Raw genomic sequence first — 15,291 nt, forward strand, 5'->3', positions numbered from 1 at the left:
TATATATAAAAAACATATTTAGGTTATATTGTTTGTGTCTCTTTCAGTACATTTTATGGTTCAATATTAAAAAAATTTAGGTCAAATGGAAAATAAAATACAAGTTTTTTGCGTGTGTTTAATATTTACATCAAACTTTTTAATTTTTGTAATGTTAATCCAATTTTATTTTTCATTGTAGTTCTTTCTAATTTTTTTCTAATCAATTTAATTGTCCTAATTTTTGGTCAAATTTATATACTAACTCCACAATTAGCAACTCATTTTTTAAAGTTTAACTTTTAATCTAAAAGATCAAGTAACATTTAAATATAACATTAAATTTTCTAATTTTCAGTGATCGGAGTAAAAAAAGGCAAATTTGAAGCTAAAAATTATCAGAAAGGCCAAATAGTGCAATTAAATATTGTGCTGAGATGAAAGTTTTAAAAAAATTAAATTAATTAAAAATGGATAAAATTACAATGAAATCGTTAAATTGGAATAGTATTAAAAAATTAAAAAAAATCGGTTTAAATTGTAACCACTTGCAAAAGTTTATTTATTTATTTACAATTAGGCCAAAAAAATTAGCCTAAGTCGTTCAATATTGAAAAATTTAAAATAAAATTGTCCAATATCAAAAAATCGGCCAATTGATTTTTCAAAATTTGTCGGTTCGGTCCAAATTTTTCGGTCCAACTGGTTGAACCAAAATTATATTTTTAAAGAATTAGTTGGACCGAATTTTAGTCTAACCGTCGGAACCAATACGATTTTTCAATTCTTACTTTCAACATCATTTTTATTTTTAACCGTCTCGTTTCGCTTTTTTTTGTTTCCCTTCATTCTGTAGTTGTTTCCTTCTAATATTCCGTTTTTCTTTTTTAATGATTTTCCGTCATTTGATTAAATATAGGATTGATTAACATATCCATAGCTTGGTAGTTAGTAGATCAGCTTGTTAGTTAGATTTCTTAATTTGATTAAATTAATAAAATTAAGCACAAACTTTAGTACTAAGAAGATGGATCATAGGTCAAATTATGTATAATGGGGACATGAAACAAGAATGGACTTGCATAACATGGCAGCCATGTTAGTGAAAAAACACAGGACCTATAGTTGTAATCATTGGTTTTCATGGAAGTTGTTGCAAATACATTGATCTTGTTTCTGCTTCCATGCCTAAATTAATAATATAAAACTAGTTAACAAAAAATAATACATTCCATGCCAGACAGACAATTCACCTATCTGGCTTGCACTATATGATTGTTCCTTAGTTTAACAATATCTTGAATTTAGAGCTTAAAGATGAATTCCAACAATGTTGAGGATGTTTCTCGTACATCTTCCATCATTTTTTTTCCTTCTATAATTGGAGACGAGAGAGCGTTTATGGGAAAATTTGAAACCACGACCTCACAGTTTGCTTACTTGCTACTCAACGCTTATACCATTTAAAATATAATCCATTGGTTACATGTTGCATAATTGGACTCCATAAAATTTAAAACAATTAAATTTGTAAGGAAATCTTTATTTCAGTGACTGAATCCAATGTTTTAAAAATAGAACCAATGTGATGACTAGTTACAAGTTCAATTTGTTCAACTAGCGTGGCCACCGGTTATGGATTCAATCGTTGACGATACAGTCTGGTTTTTCCAGTTGAACCGACATTTAAGTCTGTTTGTTCGGGTTCAGCTAATAATTCGGTCTGATTTGTTTATGGTTCAATCTGGTCCAATTCGATTGAACTAGATTTTTAATTTTTTTAGGTTAGTCGGATCGAACAGCTGGCATGTTATCAGTTCAACTGATTGGTCCGGTTTACTAATCACCCGCTGAATCATCCCTGAGCTCATCAATCGCTACTCATTCAGTTTCTATTTTTCACCTATCAATTACCAAAATTTAACTACTGTATCTATTATTCTACTAAAATCTTAAAACACATTATGTTTCCAACTCAAGTAGTCTAAATAGTTATAATTTCATCTTTATAAAAAAAAAAACGGCTGTTCATCCAGCTCCTTTAATAAATAGATAAAAGTTGATGGAAGCTTTGAAAGTGTGCCAATTCCAAGAAAAATTATGATGGAGTCAATTTGTAATTTTGTAGTAATACTACAAGAAATCCCAAAGACAGAATTTTCTACCATTTTAAAGCAAGTTATGTGCATCAACAGTTTGTTTTCATAGTAATATATGGAGTGTCCTAAAACTCAGAAATTAGAGCATGCCTGTGTCAGTTGTTTGCTTGCATGCTACAGCAATTTTCGTGTTATTGAATCGTCACTTAGATCTTGCAATTTGTAAGGATATCTTTTTTTATTCATTATGTATAATACTATGCCTAAAATGTTATAGGATAGAAGCACAATGGACGAAACCAAGATTCAAATTCAGAAAGGTCGAAATTTTCATGTTCGGCGGTGGACAACAACGGTTTAAGTGAAGTTTCAAAAAATGCAACCAACACTTGTAGGGGCGGTTATAACCGCCTATTTCTGTATCATAGCATTAATAGTTTTAAAAATTTATCCGGAGACCAAATAAATTTATTCTCGTCTATTTTATACATACAAATTTCATTAATTCAGTTATCAGTCTAGTGCTTCTTTAAATAATACAAATATGTTTTTTGTATAAATAATCTTCAAATGTAAATTATTTTAAAATTAATGTTTCAATAATAAATTAAACTCTGAATTAGTGAAGCAGGCTAGTAATTAGACTTGATGATTTCTTGAACTTTTTGTCATTGGGGATGGAAATGCCAGCGGGAGAAATTTAACTTAACCATTTAAGTTATAACTCATTGGTACATTCATGAACTTTAAATCATCTATAATAGCTGCAATTGATTAACATTAGTCAATTGAAAGATGCACTTCTAAAATAAATTCCCATAATTAATATATAGACTAATTATTTGCATATGATTATTGTAATATTGGAGTATTTTTCATCCATAATCCTTATCTTTTCTCTCCTATAAAATCTTTTTTATTTTAATTCGTAACAGAAAAAATTCCTTGATTTTTAATTGAATTTTTATAAAAATCTTTCTGATTTTATATACACACACTGTCCATAAATAACATGTCTGTACAGGTTACACAAAAAAATGAAAAATAAAAAACATGTAGCATAATTAGACACATCATTGACACCTGGCAGACAATTTATCAAAACTATTATTTTCAGGTCACTAGCGGTTCAAACAAATAAACATAAATCTGAAGTCTTAAAAATATTGAAAAATTGATCAAATCAGCTTAAATATTTGTTGAAGACAAGAGTCAATAAATCAATAATTCAAAATGCATGCATTCATGTCAGGTATCTGTGCATCAAAATGCTGTTTGCCTCATACAATCCGAAGTTTCAACTCCTAAAAACAGATAAGTTTTAGGGATCATAAATACAATCTAGCACAAAATGTTTGTTCGATGTTAGGTCATCGAGAATGGTTTTCATATTATCCTGAGTTGATTCGGATTTGAGTTGACGGAATATACTTATGACTTCAACTTCTGTTTATTAATGAATGTTTTCACTGTCTTGCATAGAGGAATTTATACAAAATGTTTTTAATTCTTTTTCTCTCTCTTTAATTGGTTGATTATTCTCCATTAAAGTATTGCTAATATCAAGCATCGAAGTAGTTCTACGGACAAAAACCTAGACCCTTCTCGTTTTTACATTTTGCAGTTTATACACAAATCAAAATCATTGACATTTATCACCAATGTCGACATCAGAATTCCTATCACAATGGTTTCGTTATTTTTATGTCAGCGAATATGACTGCTCATATGATGGCTAGAGAGCCAAATTCTATATTTGATGTCGACTATTGGATCTGAATATTCCGGCCTTTACGTACTTTGTATTCCGTTTGCTTTTAATTAATACAAAGGTTTATTCTAAAAAAAAAGTGCTACCTCAGTTTTCTTAATGGGCTTCATCATATCCCATAAATTGTTGGTTTCCAGCAGACTGGCCTCTCAAACAATTAAACATGACAGTGCTTAGTGAAGCCTAGAGTGCTTGCATTCGGTAATTATCATGATCAAAATACATGGGACTTGATCAGGAAAAAAATGTTAAAATCATTCAGAACTTAAGCGGAAAGTGCAGTTACAATTGCAAGAAACCAAGTGTATATTCATAGTCGGAGTAAACAAAACAGCGAGTATTACTTTTTTCAGCATCAACCATATTAAACATAGTACTAAATGCGAAGTGCAATTATTTCATTGCATTTTATTAATCGGCAATGATAAATTAGAAGAATTACATAGAGATGGTCACCTATGATGATTTAATAATCAGATCAAGCACATTACGGCCAGGAGCATAAGACAGATAGTGATTGATGAAAGGATCATAAGAGAGGCAGACCTTGTTTAGTCTTCAGGTAGATGATCAGGCATCAGTGTTGCACCACTCCTGTAATGTTGGGGTCGCGACTCCAATATTTTTCATGTCAATAATATTGGCTGGAATGTGAATAGAAATCCACGCTAGTTAAATGCTGATTTTTAACTCAATAGGTTCTTTGCATATAAATTAACAATCACAGATTTTCCGAACAATCAATATAAATGCAAATAGCAATAAGGCTTCTAGTCCTTCTGCAGTATGCTAAAAACAGGATATTACATGTACAAAGGTTATGGTGTTATGATATTGGAGTTTAAAGTTCCATCTCATTGAGGTATACTTCGTTTCTGACAGAAGATATGTTTTATTGCTATATTCAGAATTCAGATAATACCATGGCTTGATAGCTCAATCCAGTTACAGTCACAAATCCTTTCATCCACTTTTTCCGTAAAATAGTATGTCTTACTATTGTTTTTATCCTTGTACAACAACACAATCTTTTTACTCTATGTGCCGCAGACACGAGGAGTATTTGTGACATGCAGTTTGAACTTAAATTTCTCAATCTATGTGATGCAAACACAAGGACTATTTCTAATATTGCATGCTAAAATAAAATGATTGTGGGTACAGTTTTGTCTATAGCAGTGTTCTAAAAAACGAACTGGTGGCCAAACTAGCAGTGATTCTCAGCTCAACAAACATGGCGGCTTTTATATTATAAATGTTTTTCTAGGTTATTTCATAAATAAAAACAGAAACCAAGCCGTCCATTCTTTCTACTATAATCTACAAGTTAAACAGACAGGGATTGCTTTACTTTGTCATTATTTTGATTATAAAAGGAATTTGAATTCATTCTCTTGCACTAAGCTATATGTTTGTTTTCTAATAAGGATTTCCCAACTCTTCTTTCACCTAACAATGTAATTTTTACTATTTACCATTATCATCATGTCTAGAATTCTTGAAAAGTTTTGTGTCTATTAAATTAAAGCATGCAATCTTTTCTAGAACAAGCGGTGCTAATCTCAAGCAATTATAGAATACATACCAGCATGTATATCAGGTGTAGCAGCCGCCGTGGCATCAGCAACAACAATAACATCCTGGTAATCTAGTGCCACAGCATCAAACACAGTCTGCCTAATGCAATTTGGAGTTTGAACACCTAGACATCAAGCAATAACTCAATCACACATACATCACGAATGCCTAATGGAACTCTGGAGTCCTAAAATTGCACTTACCAGCAAACACCAAACTCTTAATTCCCTCGGTCTGAAGAAGCGAATGAAGATTAGTGTTCATAAATGCACTAAACCGTGTCTTGGCCAGCTTATAATCCTCTTCTTTGATCACAAGGCCATCAACCAGCTCTGCACCCGGGGTTCCTTTAGCCGCAGGAGGCAGTTTCCCGGCAGAGAAATAATGCCGGCGGAAAAGCTCAACATCTCTCCCAAGCGGGTCATTTTCGCGAACAACCTAAACATAAAACTTCCCATCAAACTCACCTCCAATGGAATACACAAGGCACCATGAAATTATGAATTATGTTAACCAACCTAAATTCATCAGTAAACAGTTCTAATTTCAAGTTTACCAGGAAACAAACAGAAATTGCATAAAGGGGAGTAGAGAAGTACCCAGATGACAAGGATATCACGCTGTCGAGCAACTTCAACAGTCTTGATCACATTTGGGATAATTGCTTTACCTCCATTAACTCTGGTCAGCCCATTAAGTATAAAATCATTCTAAAACAAACCAAAATCATTACAGAACAAACATGAAAGTTTTATAAACCCAGAAAGATAAAGATAAAGATAAAGATAAAGATAAAAAGAAAGCACCTGCATGTCAATGACTAAGAGAGCAGTTTTGTTAAACTTATCTGCCATGTTAAAGCTTCCAAAAGCTACGATCTTTTTGTTCTTGGAAGATTGTTGGGAGGTGATTTCTTGTGAAGAGTGATTGGTTAATAAAGGGTGAAGAAAGTGAGTGGGTGACTCTCAACATCATGCTCACCTTCTTTCGCTAACAGCAAGCTCCAGTATCTCTGTCTCTTCGCTCAAAAATGTGTTTAGTGTTAAAAACATGTTACTGCATCTCTCAAAATAAAGGCACAAAGTACAAAAAAATCCTTGACTTTTTCTTAAAAGCATAGATTATCCCTTTTACTTTTTTTGAGTACAATTAAGCCCTCATATTTTTAATATTGAACAATGAAACTCTTGTTTTAAAATCGAACAAATAAACCCTTTTAGTTTACTTTTGTCCAAAATAAAATTGTCCACTCCCACTTTATCTTTATCACACACAACACAATTAATACTATAAATTTTATAAGTTTTTCTCTATTTTTTTTAAATTGCACTCTATACTATAAAAAACAAAAAAATATACAAATTACTATCTCTTTAAAATTATTTACAAAAATATTATCTTTTCTCTTCATCTCCTTCATCTCTTATTTTTTTTAAACCCTAATTTTTTCTCTTTCTCCATTATTATCCACCACTACCATCAACTTTCACTTTATAAATCTTGCTGTCGCTGCCGCTCGCCACCTCCTCAACACTGCTGCCACCACTCGCTACTCCTCCATACCGTTGTCGCCTGTTGCTCCTCCACGTTGTCGCCAGGCCCGTGTCTTTTCACGCCGCCGCTCGTCGGCCTCCACAACGCCACCGCTTGTCATATTCTCATATCTAAATTTTTTAAAAGAAAAACATATACAATTCGTATATAATTTGTATCATATGAGGATTATAAACAATAAAATTATATATACATATATATTATCTAATTTGTATTCAAAATTTATACTGAATGTATACGAAATTGTATTTTTGTATACAAAAAGATAGTAATTTTGTAAATATTTTTAAAAAGATAAAATTTTCTCTAAATAGAACTTTGAGGTAGTATTTTTATTAATATTTTCTATTTTTTTGGTATTTGTGTAAAAACCTCTTTTTCTTAATTTTTTTAGTGTTTGGGTTAAATTTGTACCTTAAAATTTGAAGTTAGGCAGACTTCACCCAAGAGTCGAATTTCACTTGATTGAAGTTTGGCTCTTAATTGATGGTACCTTAGTTTATCACTCATGAGTTGCAAGATTTAAAATTCATATCTAAGGTTAAAATTTTAGCACTTAGGTGAAATTCGTACCTAAAATTTGAAATTCATACCGAAAATTTAAAGTTTGGCACCTAGGTGAAAATTTTGCGTTTTGGTAAAGTTCGGCACTTAGGTTAAATTCAATATGGTTCAGCACTTGGGTGAGGCTCGGAACTTGGGTGAAGTTCGGCGTTTTAGGAAATTCGGAAAAATAAATAAAATTCGGTACAAGAACCAAGTCATCCATAATTGGCCAATTTTTTCTTAATTGTCGAACCAAAGTCATGAACCACTCGGCATTGGTTCGACCAAGTAATGTCAAACCATTTAGCATGGGTTTTATCGGCAGATAGTGGACTAGTTAATGCTAATAAAACCAATGAGGTTTGTATACTTTTTTCCATGCTTTGCCGAACAAGACATTTAAGTGAATAATAAGACATATAGTGGACTTAAAGTGTGGACATAGAGTGGACTTATGTCAATTTGTTTGCCGAATTATGAAGTGTCTTAGTTCTGCAAAAAATTATTAGTTCGGCACCAAAAATAAGTTCGGCAATTACCCGATGGCTATAGGTTCGGCAAAGTGAAAATTTATTAGATCGGCAATTTCTTGGCATCACTGGTTCAACAATATTGACAATTGGTTCGGCAGAAATAATTGAGTTCGGTAATTACTTTCTCGGACAAAATGACCGATTATTAACTAGGGAAATCACAAATATATAGTACTATTTAAATAAGAAATAACAAAAATACACAACAGCCAAATAATTTATATTGATACCACAAAAAGATAAAAATTTACATATTCTAATCAAACAACTAAATAGGAGACACATGTCACACTCAAAGCAAAAAAGGGTCAAAAAACGTGTCATAACTGGTCAAAAACGCGTCTGACACGCACGTCAGTTACGCGTCAACGCGTATCAGCATGTCAAAATATTTAAATATGTGTCATCTACGTATCGGCTATGTATTGGAAATGTAGCATTAACATATCTTCTTATATTTCTAAAACATATTCAAAAAATGGTTTAAAACTGAGAAAAACATGTCTTTCTTTTATAAGTTTAGGCTTTAAAAAATAAAATGGCTATTTTTGTATTATTTTGTTGTGATTTAGTTGGTGCAAAGAGTTTTGATTGTTAATTAGTCGATTTTGATGATATTTTGAATTATAAAGGTTTGTTTCTTTAGTTATTGAGAAATTATTGCCGCCAATTGAATTACATCTATGATGTATCAATGGTGTATTTGCGATATATTAACGATGTATCAAATATGTATCTACAATGTATTGGTCATTTTGAAACAATCTAACTACATCCTCCAAAAAAATTCAGATATTTCTTAAAAACAAATCATATACATCCTCCGAAAATAAGAGGATACAATTAACTTTTAGCAAAGAGAAAAATATTATCGAAATCCTCAACTACAAAAAAAGAAAAAAAAGCCAGCAACCGAAAACAGAATTATAAAAATCACAAAATGCATACAAAATATATAAACAATACATATTTGAAATACTATTGAAAATGTATTTGTATCTACGATGTATCAGTGGTGTATTCATAATGTATCCAATGTGTATATATGTGATATACACGAAAAAGAATGAAAACAATAGTAATATAATACGTTCATTAAACAATATCAAATTTTTTATTTTGCATAATAAATGAAATTTTAGAAATAATTTAATTATATCCCAAAGACATGTGACAGTGCAGAGTGCTGCTTTCAGTAATTAACAAGATCAGAATCATGAAACAATTGTCAATAACATTCATAACTTAAACAGAACTGCAGCTGTGATTGCAAGAAACCACTGTACTAAAAGTGAAGTGCAGTTATTTCATTGCATTTTATTTATCGACAATGATAAAGCAATTTGATGAACCACAGAGACATGACATGATCACATATGATGAGTTAATAATCAGTTCAACCACAAAGCTGCACGAGCACGCACGAGCAAGAGACCAGTAGCCATTGATTAAAGGATCATAAGAGAGGCAGACCTTGTTTAGTCATCAGGCATATCAGTCATCAGTGTTGCACCACTCCTGTAATGTTGGGGTTGCGACTCCAATATTTTTCATGTCAATAATATTGGCTGGAACGTGAATAGAAATCCATGCTAGTCAATAAGGCATCTAGTCCTTCTGTAGTAGACTAAAAACAGAATACTACATGTACAATTCATTTTTTTTAAATCTATATTCCGAGCTTAGCAATCAGAAATGTTCTCAAATTTACCAAGAGGACAGTCTCAACAAAGGTTATGGTGCTATGATGGAATTTTAAGTTCCATCTCATCGAGGTACACTTCATTTCAGACAGAAAATGTGTTCTATTACTATCTTCAGAATTCAGATAATACCATGGCTCGATACCTCAAACCAGCTACAGTTACAAAAAAATTTATCCAATTTTCCCATAAAAGATTATGTCTTACTATTGTCTTTTATCCTTGTAGAACAACACAATCTGCTTACTCTATGTGTCACAAACACGAGGATATTTGTGACATATAATTTGAACTTAATGTGATGCAAACACAAATATCCAATATTGCATGCTAAAACAGAATGACTCTGGGTACAGTTTTGTCTATAGCAGTGTTTTAAAAGCTAAACCGGTAGTCGAACTAGTATGTATGGCCATTGACTCCCGGTTCAACAAACAAGTTGGCTTTTATTATGAGAAATGTTTTTCTAGTTTATTTCATATATAAAAACAGAAACCAAAACATCCATTCTTTTGATTATATTTCATAAAATTTTCCACCAAAGCTTGTTACTCTAATCTAATCGAACCATCCATTTCTCGATCTAACAAAGCAGCAACAGAAGGAAGAAGGGAGAACGGGAGAGACCGTGTGTCGTGTATGACAAGTCAATTCTTTGTGAATTGCAGGCTACCTGGGTTCTTGCTGGATTCATTTCCTAGTTTGTGTTTTGTTTGATTCTTATGATTTGGAACATTTTTTTTTATTTTGTTAAACTGACAGGTTATTTTAACCCGCCGTTTATTTCCAGGGTTTTGGATCCAAAATGGTTGGACCAGCCTGTCCAATCCGTTATTTAAAACATTGGCCTGTAGATACCTGACTGAAGTGAAGTTAAACTCTAATGATGAAAGAATAAAATCTTCTAGTTACTTCACTGCATATTGAAATCCATCAACTGATTTTGACAAAAACATAAGGAATGGGTAAATTGCACAAAGTTCCTAATGCAGTAAAACATTGATTTTAAACTACAAATGAATAACCCTAACGGTCATAGATTTCGGACTCTGAAAATGAATGGGAGCCAACTTAAATAATATAACCAACCTTGAAGTAATAAGATACCAAATATTTAGCAAAATGAACATAAGCTTTATGCATAAGGATTTCCCAATTCTTCTATAACCTAACAATATCTTTTTAACTATTTATCATAATCATCAAGTAAAATTCATCAAAATGTTTGTCTCAATTAAATTAAAGCATTTTATCCTTTTCTAGAACAAGCAGTGCTAAACTCGGGCAGTTATAGAATACATACCAGAATGTATCTCAGGTGTAGCAGCCGCAGTGGCATCAACAACAACAATAACATCTTGGTAATCTAGTGCCACAGCATCAAACACAGTCTGCCTAATGCAATTTGGAGTTTGAACGCCTGCACATCAAGCAATAACTCAATTACACATATATCACCATGCCTCGTGGAACTCTCAAGTCCTGAAATTGCGCTTACCAGCAAACACCAAATTCTTAATTCCCTCGGTCTGAAGAAGCGAATGAAGATTAGTGTTCATAAATGCACTAAATCGTGTCTTCACCAGCTTATAATCCTCTTCTTTGATCGCAAGGCCATCAACCAGCTCTGCCCCGGTGGTTCCTTTAGCCACAGGAGGCACTTTCCCGGCAGAGTAATAATGCCGGCGGTAAAGCTCAACATCTCTTCCTTGTGGGTCATGTTCGCGAACAACCTAAACACAATGCATACACGAGGCACTATGAAACAAGTTCACCAACTTAAATTCATCAGTAATAGTCCTGATTACATTTAATAAAAGAAATAATCTGAAGCAAGCACTAGTTCGTGGTTCCTAAAATTGTTTACTCATAGTCATATGACAGCTAGGACTACAATAATCTTGCAATGGTTTCACAATTAATAAACTTCAATGACATTTGCACAAATAAAGACAGCCAAATTTTTTTTTCATATATATTTCTTTTTTTTTTAGGTGAAGAGGACTCATTCCCCTAAGCCGAAGGATCTGGAACGCCGGCAAGCCCACGTACATGGCAATTACGAGCTATAATGGCCAGCAGCCAAGTCCCAACCACTCCATGCATTAGAAAGGGTGTAGCTGGGAGTTGAACCCGCGACCATGGTGCCCAGATGACTGAGACTTAGACCACTAGAAGACCAAACCCGTGTGGGCTTCTTTAATATTTTCTTAGGATACATCAACCAAAATTGGATAATTTTTTTAAAAAATTCGAATCCAACTGTATCAGAAACCCTCCAGACTATTCCCATAAAACTTCAAATTTTGCAAGAAAACAACTTTACCAGGAAACAAACAGAAATTGCATAAAGAGAAGTAGAGAAGTACCCAGATGACAAGGATATCACGTTGCCTAGCAACTTCAACAGTCTTGATCACATTTGGGATAATTGCTTTACCTCCATTAACTCTCATCAAGCCATCTTCAAGTACAAAATCATTCTAAAACAAAACCAAAATCTTTCATTTTAATGAAGAACTATACTTAAAACATGAAATATTAAAAACCCAGAAAGAAAAAGATAAAAAGGAAGCACCTGCATGTCAATGACTAAGAGAGCAGTTTGCTTGAACTTATCTGCCATGTTAGAGTTTGCAGATTTAGCAAAAGCTGCGATATTTTTGTTCTTCGAAGGTTGTCCGGTACTGGGTTTAAGATTGACGGGAGCCCAGACAGGTGAATTCGTCGGAAAAGAAGTTTTGTTGAGTGATTGATTGGTAAAGGGTGAAGACAGTGAGTTAGTGACTCTCAAGATCATGGTCAACTTGTTGAGCTCAAGTTTCCGTCTCTATCTCTGCTGAAAAATGCGTTTGGTGTCTTTCGGTAGAGGTGGCCAGGGCCGGGTCAACCCGTGAACCGGCCCGGAACCGGCCCGGTCAAACCCGGCCCGGAACCGGTCAAACCCGGAACCGGACTAAAACCGGCCCGGAACCGTACAAAAGGCGGTTCCGGGCCGGTTCCAAATTTGTTGAACCGTGAACCGGCGGTTCCGGGTCGGAACCGGTGGTTTAAGGGTCGAACCCGTTAATAAAAAATATAAATTATATATTTAAAATATATATTATATCTTTATTATATAATATATTTACTTTTATAATAAAATATATGTTATATTTGTTTTAGTTAAATTTTTGGTTAATATTATAATTTAAAAAAAAAATCTTTATTTTCTTGTAATACTATCTCTGTGTGAGTTATTTTATTGTTAAAATACATTTTTAGTAATTAAATTTTAATTTTAATTTTAATTTTTTTTTAAACCGTCCTAAACCGGAACCGGAACCGGAACCGTCCGGTTCCGAACCGTCATGGAACCGTCTCTTAGGCGGTTCCGGGCCGGTTCCACTTTTTCTTGAACCGTGACTCGGCGGTTCCGAACCGGAACCGTCGGGTTATGAACCGTGGCCACCTCTATCTTTCGGTCTTTTAAGTTTGAGCAGTAACATAATATTGGTAGTTCCTTTAACAATTAATTAGGTACTCCCTTTTAAATAATTTGATATTTTATTTTTGATTATATTAATAAATTTAATATTTTATTTTTCATATAACTTAATTAACATATTAGGTTTGATGATTTACATTGGCAGTCAACGGGCAAGTGACACTTTAGATTTAGAAGGCCGATGTAAGAAAAATTTCATAATGTTAAATATTTTCGTCGAAAAAAAAATTCATGAGAATCTATATTCAAAACCGAATCAAATGTAAGAGTCCAATATATACATTTAGCTTTTAATAATGATATGATTTTATATGTACTTTTCAAGAGAAAACTATCTAATTTTTAAATTAATAAATGAACTCATTTTTTGTTAACAATAGTCTTAATTATTGAGATTGCATTTCTATTGAAAAGCAAATAATACATACTCCTTTTATTCCATTTAAAAAGTTGTTTTGTCATATCTTTTATGAATAGGAAGAGGGAATGAGGATTTCATCGTGAATTTAGCGGGTCAACAATTTATTGCCAAGAGATATGCAAGAGTAAAAATTGATGACGTGAGAGCAATGATAATCATCAAGGAGTAATTGATGACCTCGTTATATTGTTCTTGTCATGAAGTTATGTTGTTATCAGTTGTGTCGTTCGTGATGATAGATATCACTTTCTTCAAGTAAGTAAGTGAGTTTGCTCGGATCATAAAATACTATGCATTTGAATTCTCAGGAATTAGAGTAACTCTTAGTTGGTTAAAAGAAAGTTCTAATATGGCCATCAACGCTAACACTAACCTGATTAGCGCCATTAGAAGCATTCTGAAGAAAGATTGGCAAGTTAGTATTCGTCATGTTCATAGAGAAGGGAATCGCTGTGCGGATTGGATGGCTAGCTACGGCTTTAGCCACGGGTTAGGTCTCTCGATTCATGACAATTTGGTTCATGGTGTGTCGAGTATCCTTATGGAGGATATTGCGGGTGTTTCGTTGCCTCGCATGTTCAGACCCTCTAGTTAGCCTCTAGGCCTTGGCCTATCTTCCTTTTCAAAAAAAAAAAAAAAAAGTTCTAATATCAAATTGTAAACTACAGAAGTAGGAAATTCGGGTTTTCATATGAAGATATTTTGATTGTGAGGATTGTATTTTATTAGCAAAATTGTTTATTAATTTGTCTTTTGTCTTTATAATGTGATATGTGACTCATACATAGTCAGAATTAGCATAAAGCATCTGTTTTTAACTGATCATCGGAATAGCTTACTAATGTAAGTATTTAAGAGTTGTCCGAATGAGATTTGATAAAAAAAAATTAGCAGATATACAACTATTATTATGTTAGTTGTTAGCGTGAGTTATCGAAAATTAATTAGTACCATTATTATTTTTTAAACAGACAAACCACAGTCTGCAAAATTAGAAGGTCGAATCTCAAGATGCAAGTCTAACGACCTAGCCACTAGGCCAAGTTCTCATCTGCGAATGAGATTTGATAATTAAGAAAGAAACAACACTCTTAAAAATATTTCAAAAAATATGGTAAATGGACTTATAGGGCCTATAAATATTGATTTATGTCCAAAGACATCATATTCCAAAACTTAAAGCCCACACCGTAGACTGAAAACACAAATAGGTTTTTTCTTTATGAACTGAAAATACAAATAATAGAAGTAAATTATATATGATAAAATAATTATGTCACGGTGACGACAGCCGACACGTGTCAAAGAGAGAGGCAAAGGGGTGTGAGGCTCCATGTCACTTGAGTGCACATTAAAAAATGGGGTCCATATTTGCATATTCGGGTCAGGCAGGGATGGCTGGCAGTGAATTATTTCAGTTTATTTAATTATTTTCAGTTAGATATGGTTAAAGAACAAGTATGGATTGCTATTTTCAAAAGGAATGTTCTCACAATTCTTTAATTTTTTATTTGAAGATTTTTTATGAATAAAAACTTGTGATTCGAAATAAAATAGTCGATTTTCAATCATTTTAACAAATTGGAGATGATATTTTTTATTTTTAAATCAATTATAAAA

General features: G+C 32.8%; 1 protein-coding gene across 3 annotated transcripts; it reads right to left on the reverse strand.

The window, feature by feature from the left end:
• Nucleotides 1-4,137: 4,137 nt before the first annotated feature.
• On the reverse strand, nucleotides 4,138-12,624 carry LOC126681174 (probable inactive nicotinamidase At3g16190). 3 transcript variants are annotated; one of them, XM_056105772.1, is made up of 5 exons: nucleotides 12,342-12,624; nucleotides 12,133-12,246; nucleotides 11,262-11,496; nucleotides 11,067-11,183; nucleotides 4,138-4,493 (listed from the first exon to the last, which is right to left on the reverse strand). In XM_056105772.1, the coding sequence occupies exons 1-5, from the start codon at nucleotides 12,561-12,563 to the stop codon at nucleotides 4,420-4,422; spliced, it is 762 nt and encodes a 253-aa protein (XP_055961747.1). In that variant the 5' UTR covers nucleotides 12,564-12,624; the 3' UTR covers nucleotides 4,138-4,419. The 3 variants fall into 3 exon arrangements, with proteins under 3 accessions (XP_055961747.1, XP_050232564.1, XP_050232562.1); XM_050376607.2 differs by lacking the exons at nucleotides 11,067-11,183; nucleotides 11,262-11,496; nucleotides 12,133-12,246; nucleotides 12,342-12,624 and adding exons at nucleotides 5,435-5,551; nucleotides 5,631-5,865; nucleotides 6,027-6,137; nucleotides 6,234-6,433; XM_050376605.1 differs by lacking the exon at nucleotides 4,138-4,493 and adding an exon at nucleotides 9,278-9,628.
• Between the last annotated feature and the right edge of the window lie 2,667 nt (nucleotides 12,625-15,291).

This window comes from Mercurialis annua, linkage group LG5 (genome assembly GCF_937616625.2).
Source record: "Mercurialis annua linkage group LG5, ddMerAnnu1.2, whole genome shotgun sequence".
Lineage (NCBI taxonomy): Eukaryota > Viridiplantae > Streptophyta > Magnoliopsida > Malpighiales > Euphorbiaceae > Mercurialis > Mercurialis annua.

What these genes read in the sequence shown, in the direction of transcription:
- LOC126681174 (XM_056105772.1), bottom strand. Translation starts at nt 12,563, where the DNA reads ATGATCTTGAGAGTCACTAACTCACTGTCTTCACCCTTTACCAATCAA. An exon ending in GTGATATCCTTGTCATCTGG is followed by an intron (nt 11,497 to 12,132) that starts GTACTTCTCTAC and finishes CATTGTGTTTAG; the next exon opens with GTTGTTCGCGAACATGACCC. An exon ending in TAAGAATTTGGTGTTTGCTG is followed by an intron (nt 11,184 to 11,261) that starts GTAAGCGCAATT and finishes CTTGATGTGCAG; the next exon opens with GCGTTCAAACTCCAAATTGC.